The 21,366-nt window shown below is 42.1% G+C and overlaps 1 protein-coding gene across 1 annotated transcript in view; it reads right to left on the bottom strand.

The window, feature by feature from the left end:
• The window catches only part of LRRC1 (leucine rich repeat containing 1), a 64,609-nt gene extending 43,588 nt beyond the window's left edge, over positions 1 to 21,021 (bottom strand). Inside the window, exons 1-5 of the mRNA XM_010561101.1 lie at positions 20,921 to 21,021; positions 20,104 to 20,285; positions 17,032 to 17,102; positions 15,672 to 15,789; positions 861 to 939 (exon numbers count right to left, since the gene is read on the bottom strand). Of these exons, the coding sequence (XP_010559403.1) occupies positions 861 to 939; positions 15,672 to 15,789; positions 17,032 to 17,102; positions 20,104 to 20,285; positions 20,921 to 21,021 (551 nt within the window). The remainder of the gene's footprint in view (positions 1 to 860; positions 940 to 15,671; positions 15,790 to 17,031; positions 17,103 to 20,103; positions 20,286 to 20,920) is intronic.
• Between the last annotated feature and the right edge of the window lie 345 nt (positions 21,022 to 21,366).

Raw genomic sequence — 21,366 nt, 5'->3', positions numbered from 1 at the left:
TTGTTAGCACTCCTGCACCCCAGCCAGCCAGCTAATCGTGCAAGTATTCCTAGCCCATCTCAGTGCAAAGCAAAGCAAGTCAGCGAGCGAGCACCCACCGTGAATACTCTGGCTTATGTGACTTGCTCCACATCACAAAGGAGCTCTGTGGCATGGGCTGCTTTAGGAAACAGTTCTCCAAATAGTATTCAAAGCTCTTAACTAGAAGATCACCTCTTCCTTGCTATCTCCAGCCTCATTTCACTAGATAAACTCAAAATTCTTCAGCAAAACAAACAGAGAAATGTAAACAAAATTCCTCTTCTATACTAAAAGTGTGCCTAATCCCCACACCCCAGCTCATCAGAACGCAGACTGGCAGCAGCCACTGACATATGCAGTGCATTTTTGCCACATGTTACTGCATGTCACTGTGTCCCAACTGATGGGAGGGTGATGAAACACTAGTCCAAGCTTTAATCATTAGTAAAAGCCATTATCTGCAGCGGCTGATCTAAAGTCTATTCCGAATCATCAGGCACCTGGGTTTGTGCCAATGCATTTGTGCTAACCATTGCCTTATCTCTCCCAAGTATGAGCATGGTTTTCCTATGCATTTAGGAAGAGGAATGAAAATTACTTGAGACAATCAGATTTACATTTTTCCTGGCTGGCTAGCAAATTTCATCCCCTCCCAGGAAAGATGCACATCACTTTTTAAATCTGAACTTTTGCTGCAGTCCCTGCCAGAGACAGACACCGTTGGCAAGATTTCATAGAGATCCTAGATCACAATTTTTAAGGGCTTATTTAAAATTGTAATTGTTACAGCAAGATTGTAATTCTGGTATGGCAAGTACTAAGAAGAAGGTGGAAGTTACCTAGTCAGTGGATTCCCACTGAAATCTGCTACCTGTAGTGCTCTGCAGAATGAGATGCTTTCTGGTATTTCAGGAATATCTGCAGAAGAAAAACAAAAAGAAAAAATTGTCAACAACTGTACTGCATCTACACTGAAATTATTGCCTCATTACATTCAGTAACTTGCTACTGCAAGGAATTATCTTGGTACCTTTCAAGACATTTCAACACGCAAGACTGCTTCACGTCCAAGTACACAGCTGTTGTGGCAGAGCCATTTAGTGCTTTTTCACATCCCATTTCCCCCTCCTGCTCCACACTCATCTTCCTGATCCTAGGCTACTCACCTGTCCTTGGACTGGTCTTTATCAGCCTCTGCCCATCAAAAAAACAGACCTTCTTTCTATATGCTAGGACTGTCCTAAAGAAACAATTAAAATCTGAACCTCTTGTAATTTGATCAATACATGCCCACAATCTCTGCTGGCGAAAAGTACATGGGCAGGGAAAACAAGGGAAGGAAGAAGAGAATGTGCAAGTCTCTCCACCTGTAACATACACTCACAGGAGCAGAACCAGCCTCCCTCGCACTAAAGCCAGGTAATTTGAAAATATTATTTAAATTGACAGGTCCCAAGTAAGTACCAGTACACTATTTCAGATTGCCAGAAAGTAATCAGAGATATTTGTATGTGAAAATAGGGTTGGTTTTTTTTTTTTCAAGTATCTTCAACGTAACACAGTTACCTACTGAAGTTAGGCATGCTATCTTAAAAATACAATTGTCTTCTGGGTCTTTTACATCAAGCTGTATTTCCACGAATAGGCTGTGGGTCCTCTGTGTAAGTCCTTGTTTACTGTCATTGAGATCCAGCAAAAATGAAAGTAACATGTTTGGTTTCCTTGTTTAGCAACTTAGATTTTTATGATTCATTTTGAAAAGAATTCAAAAAGAAATAAAGGCAAATCTTAAAGTAAAAATCAGATTTCTGTTTCCAAGGTTTTTCTCCTATTTCCATTTTTTCTACAAAGCATTACACCTACTCCATCTCCTCTTCCTGATGTTCTCATCACAAAGAATACTTCAGGAAATGTCTTCATAGATTTTTCCTCATGCAAGTGGCACCACTGACCTCAGCAGCCATCAGTGAGCTACTTGTTGAAAAATATTTGGAAATTAGGCCTCCTCCTACCTAGCTGAGTAACTCAGAATTGACTATTCATGTATTTCATTCAGCTCTTCTCCCCAAAAGTGGTGTGACGGATGGAGGAGGGAGGAGAGTATCTGCTCATCAGGTTCATCTCTTGCCAGGTAATCTGAGCAAATGCATTTCTTTTGAATGATTCCCAGGTCAGAACTGAACCCAGAGCCAGCAAGAACATCTTCCAAACCCACAGGTCACCAGCTGTGAACGATCAATGAAAAGGCGGTAGAGGAGCATCTCCTGGGAACCTTCTTCTGCACGAGTGGGAAGGGCTGCAGGGAAGAAGGGGTACAGGCACCCCCAAATGGGTTTCACTCCATCCCAAGAGGTGCTTCCTCCTGGAATGGCAGCAAATCACTCTTGCCTTATGAACCCCAGTGCTCCCAGTACACTCACCAGGCACAGCTCTGGAAACAGCCGGGGCAGATGGAGAAACGGTTCCTAATGATTACAAGTAGCTCTGGAGTGGTCTAATCACTAACCCCAGAAACACACTGCATATTCAGAAAATATATTCACTGTTACTAAATATCAAAATAATGAATAAGAAAGGTGAATACCCACGGTGTGCCATATCAAACAACCAAGCTGTTTGGTGTCACAGCACCAAACAAAGCCACCTAGGTTGAGGTTTGCATGGAGCCGTAAACTACTTTTGAATCTACATAAACCCTAAGTCCTGTCAACAGCAGTAGTTGTCCCATAAAACGGAATAAGTGACTTTAGAGACTAAGTCCCATCAGAGGTATTTTATATGTTCTTACCCACCCATTCCTTCAGAACAGCTTTGGTATTTGAGGGGAAACGGTTGATCTTTCCTAGAAATCCAACAGCAATGAGTGAGCAGGGGGTGTCAGGCCAGGGAACAACCAAGCCTTGTGGTCAGGCTCTTCAAACCTCTTCATGGGTTTCACCTCAAGCCTCAGTCCAGCACGACACACGCCCGTGGCGCAGTCAGCCAGCAGATCCTCCATGAAGAACCTCAGAAGTAGCCATGGAACTACCACAGGAGCCACAGGGCTCCCAAATTCAAATGGGAGACACTTGAACAACCAGCCTATTTCAAAGTGTCACATTCACAAGCGATTCTGCTGACTTCGCTTCAGGAGTCAAAACCTCACTCTATTGGTTTCTCATGGTAAGGACAAACAGGTCTGAATAGTGCATTTAAGAAACTAAAATGAAAAACAGAAGTTTCATTAAGATTGCCTGATTAAATTATGACCTTAAAGTGATAAATTCTTGAAACACTCAAAGTACTTAAAAATGTTTGCCTGTCACCAACACTCCAGAAAGTAAAAGCACTGATGTCATCACAGGGACATTGTTCTGTCTTGCAGAACAGATGGCAAATAAACTAATACTCCCTCTTTTTTCTTTTTTTTTTTTTTTAAACATTCACGTAGAAGCATTCACTTTTGAAAGGGTGTTCTAAGAAATGCAAACAGTACACAGAAATGGAAACTTTCCCTTTTCCTACAAAGAAATACACATCAACTCAAAACAATATCAAAATTGCATTTACAGACAGCAAAGCTGATGGTTTTACCCATTCCATGATTGAGCGTCGCCTGTAGAAGACTGAATTTGTACTACAGGATTATTGACCACAGAGATCCTACGTGCACTCAAATAGATGTTGTTACTTCTACGTTGCATTACAGCAACGACAAAACATCAATACGGAGCTCAGCTAACCATCAGCAACTAGCTGGAAAAGTCCTGAAAGGGACATCACTATTTCAAAGCTTCTGAGGACTCAAAATAACTCATTTCTTTGCAGCCAAGCCAGTGTCTGGAACTTTTATATTGCCTATGTGTACACACACAACCCTTTCATATACAGATACACACTTTTCTGTATGAATCATTCTCCCAAACAAAAAAAAACAAACAAACCCCCCCCACAAAAATCAAAGCTCAAGTAGAACTAAGTATACTAATTTGTTTGGGAATAAATATATATATATACACATAAAAATGCAACATATAAAGCAGAAGATAAACTTAAATCCTCAGTAGCAAAGTTTGTGAAACTAATCATGCTACCGATTTCCTCCACCAACATGTAGTTTCATTGCCAAACTGCAGATAATTTCTCTCCTACTTCTGTATGATGGACTATGAAAATCAGAAAATATGCCTTCTCAGCACAACTGTTTTGGTAAGCTTTTTCTGTTACAAGTCTTGGGTATTATTTCTAAAAGCCAACAAGTATCTGAGCTAAGTAAAAGTTACTCCAATATAAGACACTACTTGAAATAAGACAGTATAGGCACTGCTTATAGTTTGGATCCATTTGCAAATTACTGAATCTGTTTTGAACATGAAATGTGCTTTCCCAGCTTAGATATCCCAGACTACAAAGTCACTACATGAGCAAAATCTTCAATAAGAAATGGTAACAGACACAGGGAAAAGAAAGGAAATTCCATTTATATGGGGTTTTTTGCACGTAAAGTGCATTTTCCTCCCCCCATTGATACTTTTACTATTTTTCTCCTCCACCTAACTGGACAAAGGACAGACAAAAAACTCAGTGCAACTCTCTGAACTAAGGATCATTACATATTTAGTAAGTTCAACAGGGTGTAATATAACTCACTTTAATTGCAAGGCATCTTAAAAACATTTCTCAGGCAAAACACAACCAAGTCATGAGCAGATATTTTATCACTACATGTGAAGACTACTATAACATTGCGTCGAATAAATGAACTCAAACAGAAAAGGCAAGGAGCATTTTAGTATATGACAAAAAAACATGGAGTGATAATTATAGCAGAGAAGATGATCCTTCCATAATAGAAGCATTGACATAATCAACTGAAATGCAACAGGGGATATTAAAATATATAAAGAAGTCCTTCTGTCTCTTGATGGATTAAGCAGCTTTCACCATTACTGTTGACTACTCAATTTCGTTACAGACATTAACACGTACAGCTCTGCCAGTATTAGCAGCAGTAACGTTGAATGCTTTTCTTGCCACTGTTGGATAACCAGCTCAAATCCTACTTAAATATCCAGGATTCTTCTAATGCTACACACTGACGAATGCTCTACATTTACATGATGCCCCAGATGTTCTGGCATACAGATTGTGCAGCATTGCTAATAATAAAGCCATAAACCAAGCATAAGCCCTGTGACGTGACAATACAAATACACTGGCAGCAAAAAGAAGTCATGCCAGCAGAAGTGGATGAAAATCAAGCTTGGCAGTCAAGCATATAAGAGGGCATATTCTCCCCCCCCCCCTTCAAAATACCTCTTCAGATATTTATTGTCCTAGTTTGCACAAGAATTTGCTAAGGACCTAGCAAGCCCTGTAAAATTGACTTAAGAGGCAAGTTTAACACTAGGGAATTCTGTACTGCCCAAATGAGAAAATTACTTCTAAAAATCCTTTTGTTTGTTGCTAATTTTTTTTTTTTTTTTGAAGATTTTTACAACAGCTGCATCTCCCAATCCCCATTCCACCAGTTTCCGTCAGGGGGAGAAGACAATCTTATTTTTAAGCTGATAAAACTTTTTGTATGGCATGTTTTTACAGCATTTTATATTGAATTTCAAGCACTGACAGTACTTTTTTTGTCTACCCAAAGGCTACAGAGCCAGCATGCTTTACACATTCTGCAATAGAGAACGTAATTTCCAATACCCAATCAATATCAAGACAGCAAGGTCCGAGACTGCGACAGGGCTACCAGACCAGAGCTACTCAAACAGTGGACTCTAGCTCAAAGTAAAAAGTATTTTTGCAAGAACTCTGCTGAAGTCTCAGACATGAGAGATGCAACACATTCCTGAGGGAGAGTTTGCAATGTTCAAGAGTCTTTCAGGAGTAACTACTGGATGCTGTTATATTTTCCAGCTATGAAGGCAACACGGAGCACTGTGCTTTAGGAGGGCTGGAGCTGGCACACTGCATACACTCCAGCAAAAGTCAACTAATAGTCCTGATCTAGATGGTCATAGTGGAAAGCCCACCACCAGGTATATACAACACAGGCAAAGCACCTTAACTGCTCAGCGATTAGTAATTCATAAATGTATTAAGCAGTTGATTAGTTTACACCAAATGTATACCCAGGAAGCCCATTCCAGACTCAAAGACTGTGAATCCATACGGCATTATCCCTCAGCTGCAAACCAGATCTCATCCATCCAATTCAATACACAGAAGATTTCTCCCCCTGCCTCTTCTCACATATATAATTATACGGTATCTACGATAGTATATCACACACAGACAGAAGGCCCATTGAAGCGTTAAGCACTGCAGTGCTTGAGTGGTTTAGGAGCCTAAAGGTTCTCTTCTTGCTTCCACAGAGGTTCCTCCGTGCCACCCAGCTTCTCAGAGGGGTCTCTGAGAAACCTGCCCTTGGGAATGCTCTCCAGCCCTGCTCTCCACCTCCTCCACCTTCCCAACATGGGAGGAAGGAAACTGCCCACTCAGTCAAATACCTTGCAAGAAGGAATTTGTCCTGCAAATACTTGTCTGTCTCTGCAAAGGGCTCTTCAGCTGGAAAGCCCAGCTGAGTAGGCTGTTGTCTCGCACGTGCCACCACCACATCTCTCGACCCTCCCCGAAGCAACCAAGTGCAGCTCCCAGAGGTTCTGCCTCTGCAGGGGGAAGGAATGGAGGAAGGTTCCTCATCCTCTCCCTCCATTTCCACATTAAGATCATGACATACAGGATGATCTGACAGGCTTCTTTTTTTCTATAAACCCAGGTTTTGCTACTAGCCCTGAAGGCTGAAGTAATCAATCTCTTTAGGTAAAGTGCTACAGTTTCTGGGGCACAATGTGACAGGAGTCATGCGGTTCTTGTAAAATCTGTTGAGATTAAGTGGCTCTTGTACAGGTTGTAACATTTTCCTCTTCACGCTCTGAGGCTGAGGATACACAAAATACAAGAGATATGGCTCTTTTAAGACCCATCTTTACAGCTTTAAGGAAAATTCTCAAACAGTTTCAGGTCAGGTTTTCCCAACTAATCCCTTACTGTATAATCAACAAGAAACTGAAGTGAGGTGCGCATTTCATTGCTCCTTCTCATTGCTTCTGGATACGTCCCTTTTCCAAAGGAGGAGAGGATCAGGGAAAAACAAAATCCCCACAAAGCTGCATTTCACGGATACATAGATATTAGGCAATTTACTTGAAAGAAACCTGTGCGGGGACATAAAAACAAGCTGGTTTTTGAACAAACAGCATGTGGTAAATCAATAGACTGTCCTTCTCAGCTCCAGGAATAAGCAGCAACAGAGGAGCAGGAGCTGTAAATTGGAAACGGGAGGAAAAAGAAGCGGGGAGGGGAGGGGTGAAGCTCAAAGATCAGATCACAAGGAAACAATAGTTCCAGGTGAACTAAGTGGAAGAGCCCGAGTTCAGCAAGGAATTCAGGTCTTCTACCTTTTTACTCATACATGCCTATGAAGAGTTAAACAAGGCCAGGAGACATTTTCATAAGGATTTCCACCTTGGACCTTGAGGCTAGCAGGAATTAAATACTTTTAGTCTGAGAAGCAAGGAAAAAAAAAAAAAGAAGTAAAAACTAGTATTCTACCTATGGAGCTGTGGATGACAGAAAGGGTATTAAGTGTTTTAACAGCAAAGTTACAGATCTGTTGGATTAATCCCTCAGTAACTTCACAGTCATGGCATCTAACCTTATCAACAAAAAAGAAAACAAAACCCAAGCAACTCTGTGGATACAAGAACTAACAACGCCTGTTTGCAGACGGCCATTTTATGATCTCTAATCTAGATTATCCAGAAGATGAAGTATTTATTTTATGTCACTCCCATATGGATTGCCTGGTGTTTAATGCTTTAGCTGATACTTCAGCAGGCCAAAGGTTTCTGTCTCCAACTTGTCCTGCTGCTTCAAAAAACAACAAACGTCACTAAAAAAAAAAAACAAAAAGAAAAAAAACACACCCACAACCCCAAAAACCAAAAAAAAACCCCCTTCAAAATCCATAGCCTTCTCTTGAATTTGGATGAAACCAGACACTGTTGCTAGACGTGCACCCAAGTACATTAGCAAAGTTTCCTTAGAAAAAACAGTTAAATCTGGCAGAATATACCATGATGGAAAAATCCACTTTTCTGTAATCCATTTAAAAATAACACCTTCTAAACTTCTCTAATTAGATTATTCCATCATGAGATTTCACTTATCTTCTCTTTCTCAGTCAGAGTCAGCACTTGCTGCTTCTTCCTTCCCTGCCCTGATGAGCCTTGCTCAGTAACAAGGTCCAGTCTTTTCTCTCTCACCTTACTTCTCCTGCTGTATGTAAAGTTCACCTCCTCCTCCAGCTTAACATCATCAAATTCATTTTAGTGAAACACATGCACAAATTCCAACTTTCACACCACTTCTTCAAAGCAAGCAAGAATTTCTACACGGCTGTGGGATTCTGCAGTGCTCTAGAATCTAAAAGCAATTTGCAGTACATGTTTCTTTCTTCCCCACTTTTCTGCTTTGCACATCCCTAAACTTCATGTGTAAGACAAAGATGATAAAGTTTTTTAAGCACAGGTTTTAAACTAACCTCAAGCGAGGGAGGGGAGAAAGTGTATAAATACAAAGAAAATGCATGTTTCTAGAGATTAGATGTGTCAAAAAACAAACAAACAAAACCCCAATGACCCAACACAACTGCTGGCAAGCAACCATCTAAAAGAGTGAAAAATTCTGTTATCTCCAAGTCTGCAACAAGGGAGCTTTGCTTTCATTAGCACAAAAAAAAAAAAAAAAACCAAAAACAAACAAAAAAAACCACCACAAAGCCAAAAAACAGTCATTGGCCTGACCCAGGCTAAAGCTTAAGACCATTTGCAGTAGTGGTCTACTACCATACAAACCACACTAGTCCCTGGTGGGATGTCCCATGGCTTTCAGGTGTTCACAACCAGGGCTGCACTGAGTGCATTCACAGGATGCTTTCTTGTACCAGGTAAGAAATGTCCATTGAGAAGTAGGAGAGCAATTCTTGTTTGTCCGTAAGTGCTCACCTGGACACAAACCAGTTGAGAAGGCAAACAAGCAACATGCAGCAGTTGCATATGTTAACAAAAGAGATGCATTTGCCAACTATACTGCCTCACAGCACGGCTTGCTGGCTTCTTCTTTTTCTCTTGTCCACTGAGCAAGCAAGCGACAATTCACGTTTATTTCTCAGCATTCTGGGTTTTGCTATTTACTACCAGATTTGTACCAGCACATTCATGTCAGGGCAGCTGGTGGCTGGCAGAGAAGACAACGATTTCACAGAGGAGGTCTCTGCTTGGACACTGTGGAAGTGCAGCAGAGGTGGACAGTCAGATCCGAGGTGAGAGCACAGGGCAAAAGGCAGCAGCTGTTAGATGAGAAAGCGGAGACCATGTAGGGCTGCAGCATAGGATCTGAAGACTTCTTAAGAGTGCTTCTGCCTAATTAGCTTATGTCCTCACTGTGAAATAGCTGGGTCACCAGCCCAGGCTGAACTGAAAAAAGTGTTCAAGCCTTTCCTCTCTCAGTATTTCTAGTTTGAAAACACTGGTTATCCTGCTTTTTGGTGGGGGAGAGGAAAAGGGGGACACTTACCCACTTTGTGGGCAGAAGGGAGGTGATCCCACAGTACAGATGACAGGTATGTCTTTGAGAGCAGACAGCTAAAGGGAAAGCACTGGTGTGCATGCACTGATACAAACAAGTGAGCTGAAGCCCCAGAGAGCGAAGCAAAGACGACACACTGCTCTTCAGTGGCACGGACTGCTGCTCTGCAGGTCAGCTGCTGCATGCTCACCCGGCCTTCTAAGGAAGCTTTAAAGGTTTTGTTGAATATAATGTACCTATCACGCAATACGGAATAAATGTGGTGTCCAGAGGATGACTAAGATCTCTAAGAGACTTTTAATTAAAAGTTGTAAAGCAGCTAAAAAGAATAAACACTTCAAATACAAAGCAGTAATCTCAAACCACCTGCGACTGAAAGTAGAACAGTTAAATACCATTGCTGTTGATTTCTGAAAGTACCTTGATAAACAAAGACAAAACAAAATAGAAGTTTCTAATAAAAGTTTCTAAATCTGCAACTATAATCCATTTTGGAAGCAAGGACAAAGTAAAAATAAGGCTCATGGAGCATTTGGAACACTGGCATACAGCTACCAAAGACTGACCTCCAAAATCTTGGACACTCCTCAGACCGGCAGCCTTTCGTTGCAGCAGCTCTCTCCTTACACTACAGTGTTGTGACTGTTCAGATGCTTCTGAGGAACCGTCTCTACCGTCGGGGTAATCCTGAGGTAGCATATTTATCTTTCGTGAAATCTGCAATTATTTTCACATCAATGACAGTGTATTTGCCATAACATGGCAACCGTGCTGAGAGGATTTTGGAATGAGAATATCCTGATGTCACGAGACTTGTGTCCACAACAACTGCACCATCAATACAGTCATAAGCTCAGTTTAACCAGAAACTACAGAAATGGGTAGCAACTAATATATCATGTAGCCAGAATCCATCTGTACACATTAAACAAACAGTATTATTCTTATCGGATATCAAAGTTAAGAACCACGTTGAGATTTTGGTATCAAGCATCATGCAGAGTCGAATACAGCTTAACAAGATCCACCCACACACAGATTTCCTCAGTAGATGCCACGGCAAACCCATTGCTCCTCCGTTCACAAAGTAACACATCTCAGCTCCACTGACAGCGGAGTCAGCAACAGAACCACCATAATCCATCTATGAAGATTATCGAAACACATTTAATTCTCCCATTGCACGCACATCTTTTCCACGGTTTTGAGACTCGGGGCTTGGACGCAACACCAAACCACAAGGTTACAGAGCACTTCCATGGAGGAACAGCTAACCTGAATCCCCTTACCTGCTGCCAGCTAGAGAGCCACTACAGTTAGTGCAAATCTGCTGGTACACAGCAACTACACTGATGCTATGGGCTTGCGTGACCAAGTCCTTGGTCGATATGTTCAACGCAAGCAAGAAGAATAGCAGAAGAGAAGCCTGCCAGGCTTTTATTACAGAGAGACAGCAACGTGCAGGCGGACACAGAAGAGCAAGAGGCTCATCTCCTACATAAGCAAGGGGGTTAGTCTTCACCCCAGAAGGGGCTGGACAGCAGGACGGTTCAAATGGCACTTCTGCAGCTGGGAAGGCTAGGAAAGCCACCCCGGTGCCTAATACCCAGCAGCCACTGTCCAGTGTGCAAGCTCACAGTGATTTTCTTCTTATCCTAAAAGAGCTGAATGAACTGACAATCTGTCAAAGGCTGGAAAAGGTATAGGACATTAAAGAAAAAAATCCAGACTTCCACACCACACCTGTTAAGGGCAGGGGGAGGAGTGGTGGGTAGCAATTTCTTTCAAATAAAAATACTACAATTAAATTAACACTTTTGGGGCATTTTAAGGAGCATGCAATATCGTGACAAAAACGTATCAGTGGAATCTGGAGGATTTAATACTTGTCAAAGGCAAACAAAAAACCCTCTTCTTGGAGAAGAGGGATACTAAAAAGGAATACACGTCTGCAAGAACACAGCATCCATACGTAGCATACATAATCCCAAACACCAGCACGAATTAAATTAACTACAGAAACTTCATGCATTACCCCTCCTGTCTGGAAGAAGCGACAGAACAAGAAAAGCCATTAACATTTTAATGAATCTGGGATGGCAGGGCCCTAAACTCTAAGAATTCAGCCTCCAGGCATTGCACAGAAGAAAAGGGGGGAGGGAGTCACTGGAAGAAACCTCTGCGGGATGCGCAGCATGGGTAACAGCCTGCTGCAATTCCCAGGGATCTCAAACAAGCTGCACACACTTGGGGAGAGACAGAAGCTTAATGAAGTGCCAGCAGAGGCACAAGGAAAAAACTGCAGAAATTTGAGCACATCTTTCTTCCTTTGGAGACTGCACTTCTTTTCTGAATCACAGGGTCTTTCGAGACTTGTCCAGGAGAGTGCCCAAGCGCTGTGGGAAAACAAATAGCACACAGGCGCTTCTGACTGTGCCTAGAGCAGAATCTCTCCTCTACCATGTAGAGCAAAGACTTGGGCTGAAACTCAATGCAAAGCACATGAGCCCTACCCAAGCTTCAAGGATGTAAAGCAAGGACACTTCCATGACCCAGTATCCTCGCAGAATTCACCAGTGATGTGAGAGTCCAGGAAAAGATTTAGCCAAGCCTGGGGGCTCTGAGGGAACCAGCGGTAGTTTCAGATACACAGCAGCTGAGCATCTATCTCAGAACATGCTGCAGGGAATACTCCGAGTCTCAGACACACTTTGCCAGCAACTCAAAAGCTCAGGCATCCACTGCTGAAATCCTACAAGTCTGTTTTATTTACCCTCAGAACTAGTACATCAGCTTTTTGAACAACCTAAGACCAAGGGGCAGAGATAAACTGCATTGCCAAATAACCTTCAAAGTGTTCACCATCACTATGCTGTTCTCTTAGCACAGCTTCCCTGCCTTCTGATATTCCCATCCTTGATTCATCCATTCAACCTTTGCTCAAATAACAGCCTCAGCCGGGCTAGAAAAGCACGGTGGGGGTGCTTCCTAGGAAATCTGCATGAACACATGACCTTGCAGAGGAGTAAGAAATAGCATCAACATGCAAATAATCCAGGAAAAATTTAAGATTATGTGGCTTCTAGCGTTCCCCAAATCCTTCTTCTTCTGCACCACCGAGGCTCTCACCTTACTATCCCCAAACTTCTCCCACGTACACCCAAGATCACGGGAGCGTCAAGTTTACATATGCTGAAGATTTTTGAGTTTTACTTAGAAGGATTTTTCTAGTTCTAGATTCACTTATTAACCAAAAACTGCTTAAAGGATTAATTATGTAGCACATTGTTAACATATACTAGCATGTCTTGGGCATTTTAAAACACTTGGGAATTGAAGAAAGCCACACTTAAAGAGTTTCCCTGTTCACCTTTCCTGAATGCCTATGAACTAGGGGTACTTACGCAGCACGTAACGTCGCATTGCACAGGCATGAAGAGTTGGGAGGGATCCTGCCTGGAGGGATCGACCTCACCTCCAGATGCAACACCTCACCACTGCACAGAACGCAGCTGGCCGCTGCAGCCTGGAAGCGCACCCACGTCCAGCCATACCATATACCCACCATCTCATGGAGCTTCAAAGAGCGTAGGCTGACCAAAGGATTAGAAAATATGAAAAAGGAAGACATGCTACCATTTTATTATGAAGGAAATGGAAGCACTTTGTTTATCCAAAACCCTTTCTTCCTCCTCCTGTGATGAGACGTTAAAATATAAAGGGCTACTCCTGTACAGAGAACATTAAATGAATTTATATTTGCATTTTTAAGCTCTTGAGGAAACAGAATGGCCAGAACTGAAAGCAATTAGTGCACCGAACCAGACAGCTAAAACAACAGAAAACACAGAACAATGATCTCTTATTTCCCAAGTTCAGATGTCACCAGCACACTTTCCTATTCATGCAGCATACTGCGTTTTGAAAAGCTGGGCTGTTTTTCTCTGCCTGAAAGGAATACAAAGAGTTCCTATTTTTTTTTCTAAGTACTTTGGTAGTTAGAAAAAAAAAACCTGGAGTGCAAACCACCAAACAGGAGAAACACTTGGCAGGTTGAGAATCTGACATATTGGAAGGTGGGTTCAAAATACAAAGCTAAGAAATGAAAATACCGTAAATCTCCAAAATCTTATGTGAGAATTCCCCCTGCAGCATCCCAGATGGTGTGTGTTTTGCTTTTTCATTTGAAGAGCTGTGAGACAACCATAACATGACCAAACAGCAGAAAGTAACATCAGTCATCTTCTGCCATGGTCCCCCTGCATCGCCTCGCATGGTGTGTTTTTCATTTGAAGAGTCAAGTCATTCAATAACTGTGACATGATTAAGCAGAGGGAAGCAGTATCAGTAACCTGCTGCAATGAGCCACAGAGAAGAGAAAGTAATGCAGTAAAATGGGCGATTAACACTGAACCTTGGATATAGGAAAGCAATTGCTCCCTGCCACCTGCATCAGTCCAACCCATTACTTGAGAAAACACTTCCCTGTGCAGTAACTTCTAATGACACACACACATCTACCCAACCATAAATGTTCACACCATCTGTTCTCGTTACAGTTGAGCTCTCAAGCCAACTTCCAAGTCAGGCTGACAAGAGTTCACATGGCTCTGATCCACCAGCTCTTTTGCAGCTAGTTATTCATTTGCAAAGAGAATTACTAAGCCAACTGAGTGTTTCCTTTTGTATAAGGTCTGTCACAGACAGCCCCCAACTCAGCCAAACTCAGTAGCCAAAATACTGAGTCAATTAATGCTCGTGTATTTCTAAAATGTTTTAACTAATGTGTTTCTTCTGTCTCTCAGATGTTTGGGGTTTTTTTTCCAGTTTTCTTCTGTTACAGGGTTTTGCAAATGTGCATAAAATTATATGGTTCACAGAAATTCCTCAGAAACTGCCTGGAGACTCATTACGCTTCATCAGTTATATTAGCAGATAAAGCTGGCGTTAGAAGCACCAAACAAATAAAGGAAAGATGTAAATTTCAGATAGTTACAGGAAGGTGAAGTGGCCATTGAATATTCTTCAGTGCCAAAGGGTCAATGTGAAGTTAAACCATAAAGAAAAAAAGGCTCCTGGTTACACTATGTCTTCCCTTGAATATTCAATTACATCCCTCACTTATTTACAAGGTTATGCAACCTTGCTCTCTCCCACCCCATCCATCACACCTCAGAGAGCATTTTGTGCATATCCACTGCATATAAGGAGGCAAAAATAGCTGACAGTTGCTCTAATTTGGTGACACGGATTCGCTGTTTCTAGATCATTGGGTCATAAGGCTGCTTAAAGGTGACCCACCAGCCCCTGAACTTCTTGCAGAACTGGTAAGTTCACAAGGCCACAAAAAAAAGAAAAAAAAAAAAAATTTCACTCCATCACAGCTCGGGACAATATAAGCAGCAAACATTACAACCAAATGATAAACCGATGTGGCTTCCAACAACACATTTTAAAAGACGGTTTCTTCCAACATCCTTTTCTGAATTTATCTCTGCAGCTGACAGACTGATTCTTCTTCCAGAAGTACAACTAGAAATACCAGCACTCTGCCTCTTGGTAATCACAGGTAAAGAAGAGAGCAGAGATAAAGAACTGGACTTCTAACCCATAGGCAGCCTTTTTTTGGACTGAAAGGAGCTTTTTGATTTCAACCTTTTTTTTTGTCTCCTTAAATGCTAGGCATTTCAGAGAGCTTGGGGGAAGAGATCAACATTATGACAAACAGACTTATAAAAATAGGATGTAAAGCATTCTTTAAATTGGAAAATAAAGCAGGCTCTCAGAAAGGCAGAACTACAGTCAGGCATTATTTTATTACTGTACTTCCACCACCAGCTCTCCTCTACTCTTTCCGTCCTCCCCATCTAGAACTACAGGCAAATCCATGAATTACACGGAAAAGCATTCTGTGGGACGTAGCAATTTCAGAGACAGAAAAACCCTACTTACCCAGTTTTACAGACCATGTCATAGGACAGTACAGAATCAAACAAATTAACATTGGAGCTTACCATTACGAGACAAATCAAGTTCTACCAGCTGCATGAAATTCGCTATTTCTGGAGGCAGCCGCTGGATTTCATTATCACTAAGTCCAAGTTTCCGTAACTTCACAAGTTGAAAGAAAGGCTGAAAGAAAGAAAAAATTCTATGTCAGAAAATATTCACATAACTCACATATAAGCATGACAAATGATAAGCAATAACTGGAAGCCGCTTTCAAAATTTGAGCTAATTAAAGTTATTGCTTAAAATCAGTTATGCAGACCTCTTTCAGACCTGCATCAGAACAAACATTTTGTTTTAATTTTTACATGCAAACAGACTATAATCTGTGTTTTACCTAAAATGAAAATTTATTTAAAAAAAACACAACCACACACATCTGTAAAGCTCACTATTGAAGATCACAGCAGACAGACGCTAGCAAAATCCAGAGTGCCTGCTTCAAAATCATTCATGGGGTAAGGTTACCCAGCAGGGTAATTAAAAGCATCCTAACTACACACCAGGGTTCATTAGGAAGTGAAGGCAGAGGGTCACTTCTAAAGGACGATCCAGAAAACCCACAGAGAGGGGCTGCCAAGGTCGTCTTCACCGGCGAGTGCTGTAACCACCCAGGTTACAGAGCCAGCCTCCCCTGGGAAGATTTTCTTTCTAGCCTCATACACCTGCTGCTCCACGGCCCAGTTTCAGAAGGACTAATGAAAGTTGGGCAGGATATGCACAATACCAGTCTTCCCAGCTTGAGGAGGAACCCAACCCAGCCCTGCCTCTATGGTGAGGACATAGGCACACAATGCAGGCAGGATGCTAACTTTCCCTGGTCCCCAGTGACTGCAAGTGGTGAGGATCTGTGCAGAATTAAATGACTTCATATAAAGTTGTCTTGACCATAACTGACCAGACTCCTCAAATTTCAAGAGAGTTTTGTGCCCCCAGACCGCACAGGCGTTTTTGCCCAGCAGTCAGAACCTGTGCATCTCACCCGCTCGTGGCACGTGTGCGTGCCTGTACCCTCGTGGGTTTTGCTCCTGAGGGTAACTGGAAGATGCTCATAAGTTTGGGATACCTGCCTACATTTAATCACCTGCAATCCCTCCTTGGAAATCAGCACCTTTTTTTGGAATTATTTTATTTTATTTAGATGCTGGAGCGCGTGCTCGGAATGTCACTCAATTCTATCTTAGATTGACACGAAGAGGGGCAGTAAGATAGGCATCTTACTAGGACACAAGGTAAAAGCACAGTCTTAGGAGTCTGTATTATGATACAGGTTTCCAGTCTTAGTTTGAGTGTCTTACACCCATGACCGTAAATCAGGTTTTAAGTGCAAAGTTTTGCAGCCTCAGCACCAATCTTTCAACATACATTGCTGTTCCTTTTCACAGAAAAACAGAACACAACTGAAACGAACATGTCTTCCCTCAAAAACATGGGTTCTTTTTAGGGAATAAAAAGGATAGAGCTTTAAAAAGTTTATAAACACTCAGCAGGCAAAAGATGCGTTAGATCTGAATGTGAAAATTCGAAGGCATTTTTTGAGTCAGAATGGCACTCCTTCCACCCCAAGTCTTAAAGGCTTTTGGTAACAGAGTTGAAATTGTAAGAGGAAAATAAAACCCTTTACAGTTCCACATTTCTAGCTCCCTAAAAAACATATATTACAATTAAAATAGCCACCAATGTTTTTTTAATCCTTCTTTGTCCTCCTAAGATCCATAACTGTATTTTCATATCATTAACACATTTTTATCTGCTAAAACAAATGCATCCCCTTTGCTAAGTATTAATTAATATGACTAAATCAAGAATCTATCAGAAGCCTAGAAAAGCACTTAAAGATACTTTTGTGAAAACACAGCAGGAGTACACTCCACAGAAGAAATCCCAATCTGTCCTAACACTGTCCAAAATAAATACTTGCCAAAAAGTGTTCCTCAGCCAGTGTGTAGCTGCTAAACTATATGACAGTCATAAATATTGATGTTCTACTACAAATCTGCCCATAAGCAACAGTTGTCCTTGCCTGAGATGCTCTACCATGGCAAGTGAGAAAAGACAGGAGGAACATGGTTAAAAGACAAGAATGGTCATCAAAAAGCTATTAAGGGCTGGGCATCCTTAAGAAGGTTTGAGGGCCCTCACCACACCAGGTGTCAGTGTTGTATATAAACATGCAGAGCACATATGTGCAACAAACAAAATTACACAATATCTAAAGGCATTCTTGTTTCTTTAACTGACTACTTAAAAGAAAAAATGAACTGGGAGCTTTATTTCTAGTTTGCATAACAATTTTTAATGAATGACACCATTTCCTAGATAAAATCAGAAACTGCAGTTATATGAATGGCATTTCTTTGAACTTCTTGTTTGTTTTTTTTTCATTTAAACTACAGAATTCAATCACTCTTGCATGTTTAGTACATCCTACTCCCATTTCAGTAACTATCCTTCCTTTATCCAAGGCACATCATTAGTGCTCTAAAGCACTACTGGAGAGGCAAGCACCTCCTTTTGCCATATTTGTTTTACTTGTCAAAAAGACCACAGGGAAGAAAGAGAATTAAGAGCTTACTGAATAGAGTTCAACAAATGTAAATATATATCTATACACATGTATATAAATATATGTAATTTCTTAAATATATGCCAACCAGAAACATGTTCCTAATTCAATAGATCAGACACAGTTCAGCCTCTATTTGAAAAGCTCTAACACAAACCAAAGTGCAGTGGGGTTGTTGGCCAGAGCAGCACATCCACCCAGCACACTGTAACAGCAGGTTTTGATTGCAGACCCGACGTCTCTACGAGTATCTTGGCAACACTTTTAATGCTGCTTAGTTTAGCCAGCCTAATTAATAGCGCTTCAATGAGACAAATAATTCCATGCGCATCAGCACTAAAGAAGCCTACAGCTTTCTAAGTAGTGGCAATGCCCAACCTTCAACTGAAGCTTTTCCTGCTATCAAAGAATTTATAGTGGTTTCTCTTATATGGATTTTCTAAGAACACACATCTTGAATAGAGCCCTTCTTGCACTGGAAAACTAACCAAGTCTCTCTCTTCCGCCCAGCCACATATTTTTTTAAAAACTTCATTCTGACAAAATTGGGTCGATGTCAGCCAACGGAAGAAAAAAAAGAAGAGATAAGCGCATGCATGACTCACTGGAAAGTATAGTGTGATGCCACAGTCCTCATTTTTAATACTTTTTTTTAAAGAATACCACTACAACTAGCACTCTTGATTCTAGAAATGCATGTTAACAGAATTAAGCCAAACTAGTAGGATTGATAAAACTCAAAATTTTCTCCTGCCAAAGTGGCCAAAACAACACATCGCTGGCTTTCCTTCAATTGTTCGGTCCTGCAACAAAAAACATTCATGCCCAAGAATCCTGCATGAATGCTTCAGCACCTTTCCTGATGGAAAAAAAAATGGAAACAAGAGGCAACTGAAATAAAAACCACGGCACGAATGGCACGAAGACCTACTTGCAGCTAACGGTGTTCAAGGAGAGGAGCAACATCTCACTGCCAGAGCCTTTCCAGTGCTAGAGACATGTCATACTCCAAACCCATTTGGCATAGGTAGTATAACTAAACGCTTACTGTGTTAAGCAAAATGTTTCCATAAAAAGGCCACTACTAGCAGCAAAGAGAATTAAATTAGAGACTTTAATGAAATCCACTGCCTAATTTTTGAGATGGGCCAGCATGAGCAGCTGAAATTAGAACAAAAGGGAGAGGGAGGAAAAAAACTGCAAATTAACTCCAGTTTCAGGGCTATATTCACACAGGACAGAAAGAATTTTTTTTCTTTTTTTTTTGGTGCAAGCACTTGAGCTGTTGCTGACAAGCTTAAAAATTTGTGAGTACTTGCTCTTATGTCAAGTTTCCCTTAGACATCAATACAGATTTTCAACATACGCATGCTGCCTCAGTTTTTAAGGCTTCTTCAGGAAATTACAGTATTATATTCAAATAGGAATTAAGGAAGCTACCAAGATACAGTACATTACCAGGTCCTGTTTCTTGAACAGCATCTATATTTATTTCACCCATTTTCCAAACCTAGAGCTGACCAGATAAAGGATATCTGCACTTTAGAATTAAAAAGCAACACACAGTAACTTAAATACAGTTTAGCTCCTAATTGCATTCCTGCTTCAAATCTTACTTCAGGCTCTATTTTCTTCTCCTACGTTGTAAACAAAAATCAGTGGGAGAAGCCCTCACTTTATTTGCTCATTTCCATTCACCAGGTATGTGTCCTTCAGTCACCAGATAAGGGAAACTGCAATCAGTCCTTCCCCTACCCTTTTTATGCTGCCTCAGAAAGACCTCAGGAAAAGGTCTTTCTCCAGGCAAACACAAGCAGAAGCTGCAGTTTGATTTTGGTAAGCAAAGCGGTGAACGAGATGAGGCATCAAACCTGTGAAATAACCTCGCAGCATGGCTGATGCAACACCCTCCAGCTCCCCGACAAGGTCCCCCATCACTTGGCTTTCGGCCCCTGAAGTTATTTGTTTGCCCGCACCGTTGCACAGCTTCAGCAGGGGAGCAGGGGAGGACCAGCCTTTCTTTAGGTGAACACGCTGCGTGGCGGTCGGGACACTGCGAGGAGAACAAGGATTAAATCACGTAAGGCAGAAGCAGCACTGAATTCAAGTGTTCGGCCTCCCGGGGATGCGCTTCATAACCAGGCTCCGGTGCAGGCATACATACAAACACATTCCCTGTCCGTCAGAAGGGCAAAGGCGAAGAGGGAAGGGCGAGCTTTTCCTCGTTCCTCCCCTGCCCCGCTTTTGTAGAAGTCATCAGTAGTCAAGTCTTTGAAAGACCATCCCCAGGGGACGCTCAGTGCTAAGGGTTCCAAGAGGACGGGACGCTCGACGGACACCCTACGCTAACCAACTGGTGGGATTTCAGATATTGCTTCTCCTCCAAAGTCAGCCAGCGGACACACCAGCCCGGAGCTGACACTCACAGCGAGCTCTCACGCACCCTGCCCGCCACTCCAGCCTCAAGGCACCCCCAGCCAAAAGCCACAACTAACTTGCAAGCAAAAAAACCCTTACTCGGATGCGATCCTGTACATCGCCGTCTTAAAATCCATCCCAGAGACTCCCACCAGCAGCACGAGCGGGAGCACTGAGGACAACCAGCAAGAGCACAGCAAACAGACCCCTTCCCCTAGAAGGGCATCCTAACCAGATGCACGATGAAATGCTAAGGAACCTGGCTCCTACCCCAGATTCATGAAGTATGTAACGAGCTCTCGGCAGACTCCAGTGAAGTCTAGCACGGGCGTTATCAGCTTGGCATCTCCCACAAAACCTGCTATCACCATCAAGATCCCTCAAGTCACTCCACCTGCTTTCACCTGGGAGCAGGGACAGCTGGTGAGGGCAACAGGGTTTCACAAATACGGACCCCACGTGATCCTTTGGGCCAAACACTTTCAAATAAAGTACTAAATGAGACACCGAAATGATTTCTGAGGGCAGGGACTAATTCACAGTGCAGCACAGCAGTGTCATCATGCAGCTGATGGCTCTGGATCAAAGCGTCACTGCGAGCAGCTCATGGATTTCCTCTCAAGCCATGAGGAGATGCAGCAGCAGCTGGTGATGGACCACGGTATGCAGACCTCTGCCCGCTTGCTAGGTGGCAAGCCGGCAAACGGACAACTGCT

This window comes from Haliaeetus leucocephalus, unplaced genomic scaffold (genome assembly GCF_000737465.1).
Source record: "Haliaeetus leucocephalus isolate CR32 unplaced genomic scaffold, Haliaeetus_leucocephalus-4.0 Scaffold141, whole genome shotgun sequence".
NCBI lineage: Eukaryota > Metazoa > Chordata > Aves > Accipitriformes > Accipitridae > Haliaeetus > Haliaeetus leucocephalus.
Note: the sequence above shows the minus strand (reverse complement) of the source record. Positions and strands in the feature narration are given on the sequence as shown.